The 13701-nt window shown below is 45.0% G+C and overlaps 1 protein-coding gene across 3 annotated transcripts in view; it reads right to left on the bottom strand.

Annotated features, from left to right (window-relative positions):
* Positions 1–426: 426 nt before the first annotated feature.
* Positions 427–13701, bottom strand: part of MKI67 (marker of proliferation Ki-67) — a 29373-nt gene continuing 16098 nt past the window's right edge. For all 3 annotated transcript variants that reach the window (XM_023224295.2, XM_023224297.2, XM_023224296.2), the window contains 4 exons: positions 12465–12620; positions 4681–11513; positions 3367–3810; positions 427–1078 (listed from right to left, as the gene is read on the bottom strand). In XM_023224295.2, coding sequence (XP_023080063.2) covers positions 1013–1078; positions 3367–3810; positions 4681–11513; positions 12465–12620 — 7499 coding nt within the window. In that variant the 3' untranslated portion in view covers positions 427–1012. The remainder of the gene's footprint in view (positions 1079–3366; positions 3811–4680; positions 11514–12464; positions 12621–13701) is intronic.

The following is a 13701-nucleotide window of genomic DNA, read 5'->3' as shown; positions in this document are numbered from 1 at the left end:
TACAGGCCTGAAGCTGGAGAAAGATGTCTGAGCTTCAGAGATTTTGGAGGCAGCAGCTCACAAGGAAGTGATCCTGAAATCGTGGCTGAAGGGCTGAGTGCTCAGTCCCTCCAAGGACAATGATGCTTTTCAGAGTACTTCCTATACCGGGTGGTATCGGGCTGCCAGATAGAGTCAGAAAGAGAACAGGCAGGAGCAGAATCAGTAAACTTCTGAAGCTTTCAGCGACAGGGAAGCTGGAGAAGATGAGGAGCCAGGTTGAGGTCATGATGCACCACAGCCCGGGACCCTGAGATTCCACGGGTGAATGTCTCAGGTGACAGCAGTCCTAGTTAGAAAAGTATTCCCGAGAGACAAAGGCAAGCCACGAGTCACTCCTTACAGAAAGTCACTCTTGGTCCCTAAAGATGTGCTCACAAGTCATTCTCCAAAGCACTTTATTTTCAGAAAGGAAAGGACACTAAAAATAGGACTGGCCTGTGCAGATGTGCAATCGCCTTAACGTGGGGACCAAATGCCTCCGGGCCTAGCCATTGGAGACAGATCTTAAAAGCTCCATTCATCGGTGCACTCACCCTCTCATTCATGTTTACCAAGTGCCTGCTCAGTGCTGGGACAGACAAGCATAGATGTTCCTGCCATCATGCCCTGGAGGACACAGGCAAACATTTAAACAATGACACAGTGTGGCAAGGGTCACAGTTAAGGCTGCTGTAGGGTGGCTGTGGGTGATGATAGACCTCAAGGCTTCATTCCGCAAAGCTGAGAGCAAAGCATGGTCCAAACTCCTTCCCAAAGCCCCCAGTGCTCAACTGTTCTCAGTCCAGGAGCCCAGCAGTGCTCCCAGTGGAGTTTACGAGGCCGATTCAGACCCAGCAAATCCAAAGTTTTCTTCCCTTAAGCAGATTGACAGTCTTACTTACAGAATTCACTTGGAATTTATGACAAAAACTGTACTAGAACTTATCACAAAACTAACTTTATTATATTTTTCCCAGTTCGATTTTTTTTGTTAAACATCTTCACTGTCCCGGTGACTTCTGGTTCTTATTTTCTTGACGCACACAATGTCCTCAGCCTGTGTGGGAAGAAATAAAAAAGAACTCTTAAGTAATTTAAACACCCATTTTTGTAATCGACCTCCTCTGCAATACCTCAAAGGCTTACTAGGTATTATGCTGGTCCTTAGTTGTAGAAAATGAATGTTGAGGCTGGAAATATGTTTTAAAATATATTCCATTAACGTTGTTTTTCTTGACTTGAACTGCTTTTATTATGCAGGTTTTTTACACTTAAATAATGTGATCTTTTCATACAAAAGTTCCTAATGCATTTTAAGCTAATACATAATAAAACAAAATTTCTTCATCAATGCACACATTTTCACAAACTAAAAAATGTCACTCAGAAAAAGTGAATCCAACCAGGACTAAGTCTTTTGGGTCTTCTAAACCAAGCAGCTCCCATAGACAGAACTATCCCCAACTTGCATGCAGGGGACCTGCCTTGGCCTTCACTCTTACAGGAGTTCTCGCCTCTTGGCTAAGGGGGAGGGACCATGGTGAAAAGCATGGCTATCAGCTTCTTACTGGAAAAAATCTGTTATATATGCATTTTCTAGGACTACCGACACCCACCGAAGAACTCGGCAATAGAGGAGCATGTATGTGTTGGGCGTCTCCTGGGTGCTTGTGTGTGAGAAGAGGCTGGAACGCCCCTGGCAGAACACACCGGGCCTGGCTCAGCCTTGGGCCTGGTTGCTCTGTGTTCAGGAATCATCCTAGTTAAAAGATTTGCTTTCACCCTTCTTTTGTTTCATTCTGATGAAGCAGCACCTTCCAGACTGTGAATTTGGTGAGCGCCTAGAGCCTGTGTTTTATTGTAAGACTGGACGGGTGAATGTGCTCACCCACATCAGCTGTTGCATCCCTGGTGTCCCTGTGGTCTCTAGGACCTTGTCTGGCACTGTCAGATGTCTTCTGCTTCCAGCCTGCCCCAGAAGTAGTCTCTGACTTAGGACACCTGTGTGGGCATCAGTGTCCTTGTTGAGCCTCCCCTCTTCCCTCTCTGGAACAGTCTATGGGCATCTCCCCACTAGGACTTCCTGCCCACCATCCAGACACACAAGCCCTCTGCCTCCACTGCCTGCCTGGCTATGCAGCAGGTATGGGGGAATCTTTCCTCTTCTTGGCAGTTGAAGCTTCCTAATTTGTGCTGAAGGTCTGTCTGGACAGCTGTACTTGCCAGAATTCTGTATCTGAAGAGGTTATTGCTATATCAGTTTCGTTTGCTGAACTCAGAATATGGTAGTTTTAGGTCCAAATTTTGTGTGTGCTAAGAATTAAATTTATACCACTCACAAACAGGGAGCAATTCAACCTATTTTTATTTTAGCTAAACCAAGTATTCCCCAGAAGAACACTAATGGAATCTAATCATTCTTATCGATTTGTCCACATGCTTGTAATTATGTGTGGCTAAACTTGATGTGATTTCAGTAGCACTTAAAGTTCATTAGCTTAGATAGTCTCTGGCTGGAGGAGGGTTGGAGGGCAGAAGCACTCCCCACTGATCAGGAATTCTCACATAGTCAGCGTGTGTCTCAGGGCCACCCCAACCTCTGTTCCTTCTACCTTTCCAAAGAATTCCTTGGACATTTTTCTGTTTCAATAGTTTTTTTTTTTGGAAAAGAACTTTTCTGTTTCAATAGGTGTTTTTGAACTACAGAAAGGCTGAAGACATCTACCTGCAATTGTATCATGAGGTACATCATAAGCAGTCAATTAGCCACTAGACAAATTCCTTTTCTTTCTGAAGAAAGTCTTCATAATGTGAATTTGCTATTTGAAGTGGAATCCCCAAAGCAGACACAACAAAATATAACTAAAATGACAAAATGTATGTCTTAGGATAATGCTCCTTCCATGAATGTAACTGGGAGCTGGCAGAGTGCTGTTGAAAATAATGCTTTTTGTTTGCCTTTGCAACCTTGGGCAAAACATACATCAAGGCCGGGCGCGGTGGCTCAAGCCTGTAATCCCAGCACTTTGGGAGGCCGAGACGGGCGGATCACAAGGTCAGGAGATCGAGACCATCCTGGCTCACACGGTGAAACCCCATCTCTACTAAAAAATACAAAAAATTAGTCTAGTCGGGCGAGGTGGCGGCGCCTGTAGTCCCAGCTACTCGGGAGGCTGAGGCAGGAGAATGGCATGAACCTGGGAGGCGGAGCTTGCAGTGAGCCAAGATCTCACCACTGCACTCCAGCCCAGGCGACAGAGCAAGACTCCATCTCAAAACAAAAACAAAAAAAAAACATACATCAAAACAGTCTCTTTTAAAAACAGAAAACAGTAAATGGCTTACCTTCTTTGGATTTTCTGCACACCTCTTGAAACTCCGCGTTACTCTCTGTGCAGATTCGTTCTCCAAAGTGCTTGCTGCAGACTGGCTTTTCGTCTTTCTTGATCTCAAACACATGGAGTCTGAATTTCCTGCTTCTCCTTTCCCTTCCTGATTCTGCATGAGAACCCCTGCGCTCTTCTGCCCTCTGCTCTCCTCTGCCACCTTAGGCTGGGAGCTCTTATTCTGTCTCACAGACCTCAAGCACCTTTTGTTTTCACTGACTTTGCCTCTAGGTACGGCTTTCCGAGCTCCATCATCTGGATTCTGAATGCCCATCTCTCGGGAGCTCTTCATGGGCTTCATTTCGTTTCTGTTTATTTCTATTCTTTCTGCTAACACCAGGACCTCAGTTATTTGCTGTTCTACATCAGTCTTATTTTGGCGTCTGGAGCGCAGGGATATTCCCTAAAGAAATGAGAAGACATCCACAGAATTCCAATAATTAGTAAAACAAACTTCAAAATTCAACAGGGAGAACAATCAACAACAGTAAACTAAAAGGAGAAATCATTTGAAAATTACACACTGATGAATTTTCTAAGAAACCTGTTGTCTAAGATAGTCAAGGTAATGCCTTGGTACTTTGTTCCTATGGAGAAATGACTGTCTCTGCTGACAAATTATAAATAAGACATTCAGGATAAATTTCAGTAACAATGCCTAATAAGACATATATCAAATCTAATTTTTACAGTTTATAGAAATAAGCTCCATTATTCGTTCATTTACAGAGAGTAAATGAATTCCTATTCCTTTAACCATCACTGGTTATTACCACATGGTAATTTCTGGAGTTTCCCCAAAGTTCTCTGGATGCAGTAGGAACCTCTCTAACAGTCTGGACAGTTTCCCCCTTCTGAAGAATACACACTCCCTATCGATATTGTTCTGATAGTTAAAATAGTGACATAGATATTATTTTTAACCCAGTCCTGGTCTTGGTATCTGGAACACAGAACTGAACAACCCACCTATCTTCTGATCAATTTGTTAAACATTTGAAGATGAACATTACTCATTTGGCTCTTGAGATACTCTTCTAAGTTTGCATTAATCATTTTATCATTTTTGACTAGTTCTTTTCCCAAATTAGTCTGTTCCCTCTATAGGTCCCAAGAAGATTCTTTACCATGGCCTACAGTTATTCACTGTGTTAAATGGAACCCGTTTGAGAAATGATAACCACTTACGACGTCAGGTTACATGCAAAGTATAACACAGAAACTGACAACTATCCAAGATGATATTGGGTGATGCTGTAATACTTCCTCTCACCTTATTTTCAGGGACCGAGTCTTGTAATTTGTGTTCCTCTTTGTTGGTTTTCATGTTGTTGCTGTTCAGCTCTTCCACAGGTTCAATTCTTTTTGCAGAAGTCCTCAAACTTCTCTTCATGATGACCATGGGTTCTGGTGATTTGCCTCTCGCCCTGGGAGCAACCCTCTGCTTCTTGCTGGCCGGCAGCTCCTCCGCGATTTCCTCCGGCGCAGGCATGCAGCGCAGCCTCTTGGTTCCTGTGGCGCTTCGGTCTTTGCCACCTCCCCTCTCGAAGGGCAGTGGGGGCAGGGAAGTGTTGCTTTTGCTTTGTGATTTTACAGGGTCTGTGGTACTTACCAGGTCTCCCACGGGTTCTACTTTAGGGGCCCGAAGAACTCTTCTGGATGTTTTTAGAGGTTTTCCACTGTCAGGTGTTTTCTTTGGAGCGCTTGTAAAGCTATCAGCAGCACCATTTGCCAGTTCCTCAGTGTGGCCTGGTGTTTGAGACAGCTCTTGGAAGCTGGCCAGATCTTCTAGGGGTTGGGCTTTTTCCTTAGGTGCTCTTGGCCGTCTCCTGCTGCCAATTACATCTTCTGCGTCCAGCTTCTGCTTTACAGGTTGCTTAAATGCTTTCAAGCCTTTGTCCTCACCTACCGGCTCTTTGTCGGTGTGTGCGGTCTCCCCTGATGTTTGTGTGAGACTGCCGACTGCTAACAGCTCCTCCTTCACTGCTACTTTCTGGGCACGTGTCCTGGGCCGTCTCTTTGAACTTGTTGAGGTGTCTACTAGTTCTGGTGATGATTTGCAGGGTATTTTAGCGGTTTTGTCATCAGTCATTGATTCTTCAGTGTGACCTGGTGCTGGGTCTTTGAAATCAGCCAGGTCTAGGGCTTGGGCATTTCCCCTGGGTGCTCTTGGCCGTCTCCTGCTGCCAGTTACACTTGCTGCTGGAGCCAGTGTCTGTTTTGCAGATTCCTTCAATGCTTTGATGCCTTTATCTTCACCTACCGGTTCTTTGTCTGCATCCGTGGTTTCCCCTGATGTTTGTGTGAACCTGACTGCTGAAGGCTCTTCTTTTACTTGTACCTTCTGCACACGTGTCCTGAGATGCCTCTTTGTGCTTGCTGTGGTGTCTACTACTTCTACTGGGGGAGATTTACAGGGTATTTTAGTGGCTTTGCCAGCAGTCAGTGGTTCCTGAGTGTGACCTGATGTTTCAGAGAGCTCCTTGAAGCCGGCCAGGTCTTCTAGGGGTTGGGCCTTTTCCTTAGGTGCTCTTGGCCTTCTCCTGCTGGGTTCCTCTTCTACTGGGTTCGGTTTCTTCTTTGCATGTTGCTTAAATACTTTGATGCCTTCATCACCACTTGCTAAGTCTTTGTGTGTGTGTGTGCTTTGCCCTGATGTTTGTGTGAGCCTCTCAAGTGCTGAGAGCTCTTCTTTCACTTCTTTCCTGAGACGTGTCTTGGGGTATCTCTTTGTGCTCGTGGCAGTGTCTGCTGGTTCTGCTGGGGGGGATTTACAGGGAATTGTTGTGTTTTTGTCAACAGTCATTGACTCTTCAGTGTGACCTGGTGCTGGGAAGAGCTCTTTGAAGTCAGTCAGGTCTTCTAGAGCATTGGCCTTTTCCTTACGAGTTTTCAGCTGCCTCTTGCTACCAGTTACGTTTGCTGCTGGGTCCAGGATCTGCTTTGGAGACTCCTTAAATGCTTTGATGCTCTTACTATCTCCTGTTGGCTGTGTGTGTGTTTGCGTAGTCTTCCCTGACGTCCGTGTGAGCTTGTTGACTGCTAGGGGCTCTTCTTTCATGTCCACTTTCACCAGGGATATCTTGAGCCTTTGCTTGGAGCTTCTTGAGGTTTTGAATGACTCTGGCTGTGGAGATTTGCATGATACTTCTGTCATTTTGTCATCAGTCATTAATTCCTCAGTGTGACCTGGTGTTTGGAAGAGCTCTTTGAAGCCAGCGAGGTCCTCTAGAGCCTCGGCCTTTTCCTTAGGAGTTTGTGGCCGTCTCTTGCTGCCAGGTAAATTTCCTGGCAGGTCCAGATTCTGCACTCGAATTTCCATAAATGTGTTATTTTTCTCATCACTTACTGCTGGTTTGGGTGTGTCCATGGCTTTGCCTGCTGACGGCATTAGTTTCCTGAGTGCTAAAAATTCTTCCTCTACGTCTGCTTTCCTGAGACTTCTCTTGGGCTGTTGCTTTGTGCTTGCTGGGGTGTCTGCTGGGTCTGGTTGTGGAGATTTGCAGGGCATTTTGGTAGTTTCCTCATCAGTCGTGGGCATGTCAGTGCCTGACGTCTGGAAGAGCTCTTTGAAGCCAGTCAGATCTTCCAGAGGCTGGGCCTTTTCCTTAGGAGTTTGTGGCCGTCTCTTGCTGCGAGGTAAATTTCCTGGCAGGTCCAATTTCTGCACTGGAGTTCCCAGAAATGCTTTCATGTCTTTCTCATCGCCTCCTGATGGTTTGGGCGTGTGCATGGCTTTCCCTACTGACGGTGTTAGCTTCCTGAGTGCTAAGAATTCTTTCTCTACGTTTGCTTTCCTGAGACTCCTCTTGGACTGTGGCTTAAAGATTGTTGGGGTGTCCACTGGGTCTGGTTGCGGAGATCTGCAGGCTATTTTGGTAGTTTTCTCATGAGTCGTGGGCTTGTCAGTGCATATTGGTGTCTGGAAGAGCTCTTTCAAGCCGGCCAGGTCTTCTAGGGGTTGGGCTTTTCCCTTAGGAGTTCTCGGCTGCCTCTTGCTACCAGTTACACTTGCTGCTGGGTCCAGTCTCTGTTTTGCAGTTTCCTTAAATGCTTTGATGCTTTTATCCTCACCTTCTGCTACTTTGTCTGTGTGTGTGGTCTGTGTGAGCTTCTTCAGGGCTGAGAGCTCTTTCTCTACATCCCTTTTCCCCAAAGGTGTTTTGGGCCGCCTTCTTGTGCTTGTTGGGGTGTCCACTGATTCTGGTGGTGGAGATTTGCAGGCTATTTTGGTAGTTTTGTCATCAGTCGTTGATTCCTCAGTGTGACCTGGTGTCTGGAAGAGCTCTTTGAAGCCAGCCAGGTCTTCTAGTGATTGGGCCTCTTCCTTAGGTGTTCTTGGCCACCCCTTCATCCCAGTTCCATAGTTCGCTGGGTCCAGCATCTGCTTTGCAGATTCCTTAAACATTTTGACGCTCTTTCCATCTCCTGCTGTCTCTCTGTGTGTCTGCGTGGTCTTCCCTGACATCTGTGTGAGTTTGCCAACTGGAAGGACCTCTTCTTTCACGCCTACTTTCCCCAAGGATGTCTTGAGTCGTCGCTTGGAGCTTGTTGGGGTTTTGACTGGGTCTGGTTTTGGAGATTTGCAGTATACTTCTGTGATTTTGTCGTCAGTCATTGATTTCTCAGTGTGACTTGGTGTCTGGAAGAGCTCTTTGAAGCCAGCCAGGTCTTCTAGAGCCTTGGCCTTTTCTTTAGTAGCTTGTGGCCATCTCTTGCTGCCAGGTAAATTTCCTGGCAGGTCCGGTTTCTGCACTGGAGCCCCCACAAATGTGTTGATGACTTTCTCTTCACCTACTGCTGGTTTAGGCGTGTGCATGGCTTTGCCTGCTGATGGCGTTAGTTCCCTGAATGCTAAAAATTCTTCCTCTACGTCTGCTTTCTTGAGGCTTCTCTTGGGCCGTAGTTTTCTGCTTGTTGGGGTGTCCACTGGGTCCGGTTGTGGAGATTTGCAGAGTATTTTGGTAGTTTTCTCATCAGTGGTGGGGTTATCAGTGCATGGTGTCTGGAAAAGCTCTCTGAAGCCAGTCAGGTCTTCTAGAGCCTGGGCCTTTTCCTTAGGAGTTTGTAGCTGTCTCTTGCTGCCAGGTAAATTTTCTGGCGGGTCCAGTTTCTGCACTGGAGTTCCCACAAATTTGTTGATGTCTTTCTCTTCACCTCCTGCTGGTTTGGGTGTGTGCCTGGCTCTGTCTGCTGACGGTGTTTGTTTCCTAAATGCTAAAAATTCTTCTTCAATATCTGCTTTCCTGAGACTTCTCTTGGGCTGTGGCTTGGAGCTTGTTGGGGTGTCCACCGGGTCTGGTTGTGAAGATCTGTAGGATATTTTGGTAGTTTTTTCGTTAGTCATTGATTCCTTAGTGTGACCAGGTGTCTGGAAGAGCTCTTTGAAGCCGGCCAGGTCTTCAGGGACTTCAGACTTTCCCTTAGGAGTTCTCGGCTGCCTCTTGCTGCCAGTTAGACTTGCTGCTGAATCTAAGATCTGCTTTGGAGACTCCATAAATGCTTTGATGCTCTTACCATCTCCTGTTGGCTCTGTGTGTGTGTGTGTAGTCTCCTCTAACGTCTGTGTGAGCTCGCCAACTGCTCGGAGCTCTTCTTTCACGCCCACTTTCCCCAGGGATGTCTTCAGCCGTCCCTTGGAGCTTGCTGGGGTTTTGTCTGGGTCTGGTTGTGAAGATTTGCAGGCTACTTTGGCAGTTTTATCATTAGTCATTGATTCCTCAGTGTGACCTGGTGTCTGGAAGAGCTCTTTAAAGCCAGAGAGGTCCCCTAGAGCCTGGGCCTTTTCCTTGGGAGTTTGTAGCCGTCTCTTGCTGCCAGTTAAGTTCTCTGGGAGGCCCAGTTTCTGCACTGGAGTTCCCACAAATGCGTTGACGTTTTTCTCATCACTTACTGCTGATTTGGGTGCGTGCATGGCTTTGCCTCCTGATGGCGTTCGTTTCTTGAGTGCTAAGAATTCTTCTTCTACGTCCATTTTCCTGAGACTTCTCTTGGATTGTGGCTTGCAGCTTGTTGGTGTGTCCACTGGGTCTGGTTGCGGAGATCTGCAGGCTATTTTGGTAGTTTTCTCATGAGTCGTGGGCTTGTCAGTGCATATTGGTGTCTGGAAGAGCTCTTTCAAGCCAGCCAGGTCTTCTAGGGGTTGGGCTTTTCCCTTAGGAGTTCTCAGCTGCTTCTTACTACCAGTTACACTTGCTGCTGGGTCCAATCTATGTTTTGCAGTTTCCTTAAATGCTTTGATGCTTTTATCCTCACCTCCTGGTACTTTGTCTGTGTGTGTGGTCTGTGTGAGCTTCTTCAGGGCTGAGAGCTCTTTCTGTACATCCTTTTTCCCCAAAGGTGTCTTGGGCTGCCTTCGTGTGCTTGTTGGGGTGTCTGCTAATTCTGGTGGAGAAGATTTGCAGGGCATTTTAGTAGTTTTGCCAGCAGCCACTGCTTCCTCAGTATGAACAGGTGTCTGGAAGAGCTCTTTAAAGCCAGCCAGGTCTTCCAGAGCCTGGGCCTTTTCCTTAGGAGTTTGTGGCCATCTCTTGTTGCCAGTTAAGTTCTCTGTCAGGTCCAGTTTCTGCACTGGAGTTCCCACAAATGTGTTGATGCCTTTCTCTTCACCTACTGCTGGTTTAGGTATGTGCATGGCTTTGCCTGCTGCCAGTGTCAGTTTCCTGAATGCTAAGAATTCTCCCTCTACATCTGCTTTCCTGAGACTTCTCTTGGGCCGTTTCTTGGTGCTTGTTGGGGTGTCCAGTGGATCTGGCTGTGGAGATTTGCAGGATATTTTAGTGGTTTTGCGGGCAGCCACTAATTCCTCAGTAAGAACAGGAGTCTGGAATAGCTCTTTAAAGCCAGCCAGGTCTTCTAGAGCCTGGGACTTTCCCTTGGGAGTTTGCAGCTGTCTCTTGCTGCCAGGTAAAGTTCCTGGCAGGTCCAGTTTCTGCACTGGAGTTCCCATAAAAGCTTTAATATCTTTCTCATCACCTCCTGTTGGTTTGGGTGTGTGCATGGTTTTCCCTGCTGATGGTGTTAGTTTCCTGAGTGCTAAGAATTCTTCCTCTACATCTGCTTTCCTGAGACTTCTCTTAGGCCGTTGCCTTGTGCTTGTTGGAGTGTCCACTGATTCTGGTGGTGGAGATTTGCAGGCTATTTTGGTAGTTTTCTCTTCAGTCATTGATTGCTCAGTGGGACCTGGTGTCTGGAAGAGCTCTTTGAAGCCGGCCAGGTCTTCTAGTGATCGCACCTCTTCCTTAGGCGTTCTTGGCCACTTCTTCATTCCAGTTACACAGGCTGCTGGGTCCAGGATCTGCTTTGGAGACTCCTTAAACATTCTGATGTTCTTGCCATCTTCTGCTGGCTCTCTGTGTGTGTGCGTGGTTTCCCCTGACGTCCGTGTGAGCTTGCCGACTGCTAAGAGCTCTTCTTTCACACCCACTTTCCCCAGGGAAGCCTTCAGCCGTTGTTTTATGTGTGTTGGGGTGTTTATTGGTTCTGGTTGTAATGACTGGCAGGGCATTTTAGTGATTTTGCCCTTCTCACTCTTTGGTGCCTTGGCATGATCTTGGGTTTGGAGGAGATCCTGGCCACATGCCGTGTCTTTCGTGTGTTCTGTATCAGGCAAGCTTTTGAGGTCTGTCAGATCAGACGTTGCTTCACATTTGGGACCCCAAGTTCTTCTTGATCTCTTCACTGCTTTCGTCTTTTCATCATTTTCTTTTAATTCAATATTTTCCTTATATGTCTCAAAAGGTCTTTCTATTTCCTTCATCTCTCCTTCTCTCCTTTGTTGTAGTAGTGTTGCCTTCTGACATCTTTTAAGGATGCGCTCAACAATGTCTGTATTTGTTTCTTTGCTCTTACTTTCTATAGGTAGCTTCTGTATATTTCTGAACTCCATAGACCTTCTTAACTTGTTTACGATGGATACTGTTTTTGAAGGCTCTGTCTCAGTATCTGAAGTTTTTGTCTCCATGGAAGTCATTTTGTAGGTATTCCTGGGAGTTTTTGCTATGTTTCCATTTTCTCTAATAGACTGCCGTCTTAAGGGAGGGCTTGCAGAGCATTTATCAGATGGCTGTTTTGCTGAATTCTGTGCACTGAGGAACGCATTTCCTCCTGAAATAAAAACATATACAATAAATACATTCTATTAGTATCTCATGTCAATCGGGTATTATAGCCTCATAAAATATAGTAAAAAACTAAATATTCAGCTTCGTATTCACTTAACAACAAGGCTACTTATGTGTCTATAAATCTGTTTTATAAGAGCCATGCACAATTAAGAATAATATTATTTGGTGCTACAGTGGGGTCATCATTAAGCAAGTTGGATGCTGAAATGATTATAGAAGGTAAAAATATTGCTTAAGAAGGATCCTCCAAAGGTTGCCATGTCCTGTGTCATTGATGTAAATATAGGCATTTTTTCCTTCAAACATTAGAAACAAACAGCTGTTTCTTGCCTTAAATCACCAATAAAATAACATGGATTACCCTTGTGTGGTTAGGGTCCATATTACACAGGAAATATTTACCTACCACAAACATCTTCAGGGTAGCAAGCTGTTCCCTCTACGACAGGAACACAGTGACCAGTGCCAAATGAGAGATTAGACAGATTCTCATCTCCCATCTCACACTCATCCCGGGCCTGCTCCCACCTAGAAGGTTAGCAGGAATAATTGTACAGTATACAAACTGTTATCTTTCTGTTTTGTAATTGGCAATAATTTTGAATTTGAGTAATTTATATGTAAATATGGTGAGACACCATTGTACTTTTTTGCTATGTCTCCCTGGTTACTTATAATAAAGAAGCCAAAGGTGTACACAGGTCATTTACACACATTAACGGAGTCTTTCTTTCTATGTAAGTCAATGAATGCCAATGTTAGTTCAACTGCTGATTGAAATCTCCCTTTCAATTAGAACAGAGAAGATGGAAATGGTATTTTCTGCCAGGAACATTTCTTTTAGAGAAGCAATATCATACTGCTTCTAAAAAAATAATACTGTATGTTCCTATCCCAAAACATCACAGTGGTAGGAAACAAGGAAACCGACCAAAACTCTCTGAGGTGGGCAGCAGAGGTTCTTCTCCTGAATTAGTTGCTTGAACTTGTTTTCCAAGCAAATTCTCTGAATTTGAAATGGCGACATGACACGTGCTTGTCAACTGTGGTTGCTCCTTCACTGGGGTCTTGAACATTTCAGCTATTCCTGTTACATGAAGATATATGAAAAGTGATTGACATATTGCTAACATGCAAACAACCATCCCAGTCCTCACATGTAACATGCAAATGGTGGGAAATAACAGCAGATTCCTCCCTTGAATTCCTGGTACATAGGCCTCATAAAAAGGGTTGTTCCATCAATAATGTACTCATTTTGTAAAAAAGAAAGCAAAGAGAAGATATGTTATGCTCTTTGCTTTGCTTTTCTTGAAAAGGAAACAAATGAAGTTAGTTGACCTCTGTGGTCCTTCTAACTAGACCCCACACCTGAGCTCTGGAGCACGGAAGCTGGTGATAGGCTCCTGAGACCCACAGGCCTCCCTGCTGGGATCTAGAGGTCAAATGCCTTCATGTTTCTCAAAGTTTGGGTGCTCAGTTCTAGGTTTTAAATACAAATAACATGTGCCCACATTTTAGAAAATGACAAAGAGCTGCCCATTTTTAGTACTGTCAAGTAATAATATATATATTTTAAAAATTTTATATCACCATTCCGTTTGGAATGATAGGAGGCCTCAGCCTCCCAAAGTGCTGGGATTATAGACGTGAGCCACCATGCCGGCCATCCCCACTTTAAATTATACAAGTCAGGCCACAATTTACTGAGAGTGGGAATTGAGTGGAAACATTTCTTCAACAATCGTTTACGGGAATCTTCTCATAGGGCTTTAAGAAAGTTAAGCCACCTAGGAAGTAAATTCTGAAGAAGCAAAATATTGCTCAATAACAACTGGTCCACATCTGGGATAAACTATTAGTGTAGCTGCAGGTAACACTTTAACACCAAAAAAAGTAGTACTGATATAATCTCAGGAAAAAAATAATAACAAGGCAATTTATATAGAAGTTGCAACTTTCTGCAAAACTCTTATCATCTCATGTCCTCCTTACTTGTATCATTCTGGCCTCACTGGATGCAAGTGCTATTTCAACCTCGCAGTCATGCGCAAAATGTTCAGGGGAAGACTTTTCTGAAAACTCCCTTCCAAACCAGTCCATTCACAAAAATCTCCCCTTCTACATAAAATGCCTAGGATTTAGTGTTCAGCAGATGCTAATGTTTT

This window comes from Piliocolobus tephrosceles, chromosome 9, assembly GCF_002776525.5.
Source record: "Piliocolobus tephrosceles isolate RC106 chromosome 9, ASM277652v3, whole genome shotgun sequence".
NCBI lineage: Eukaryota > Metazoa > Chordata > Mammalia > Primates > Cercopithecidae > Piliocolobus > Piliocolobus tephrosceles.
This window is presented reverse-complemented; position numbering and strand designations above follow the sequence as displayed.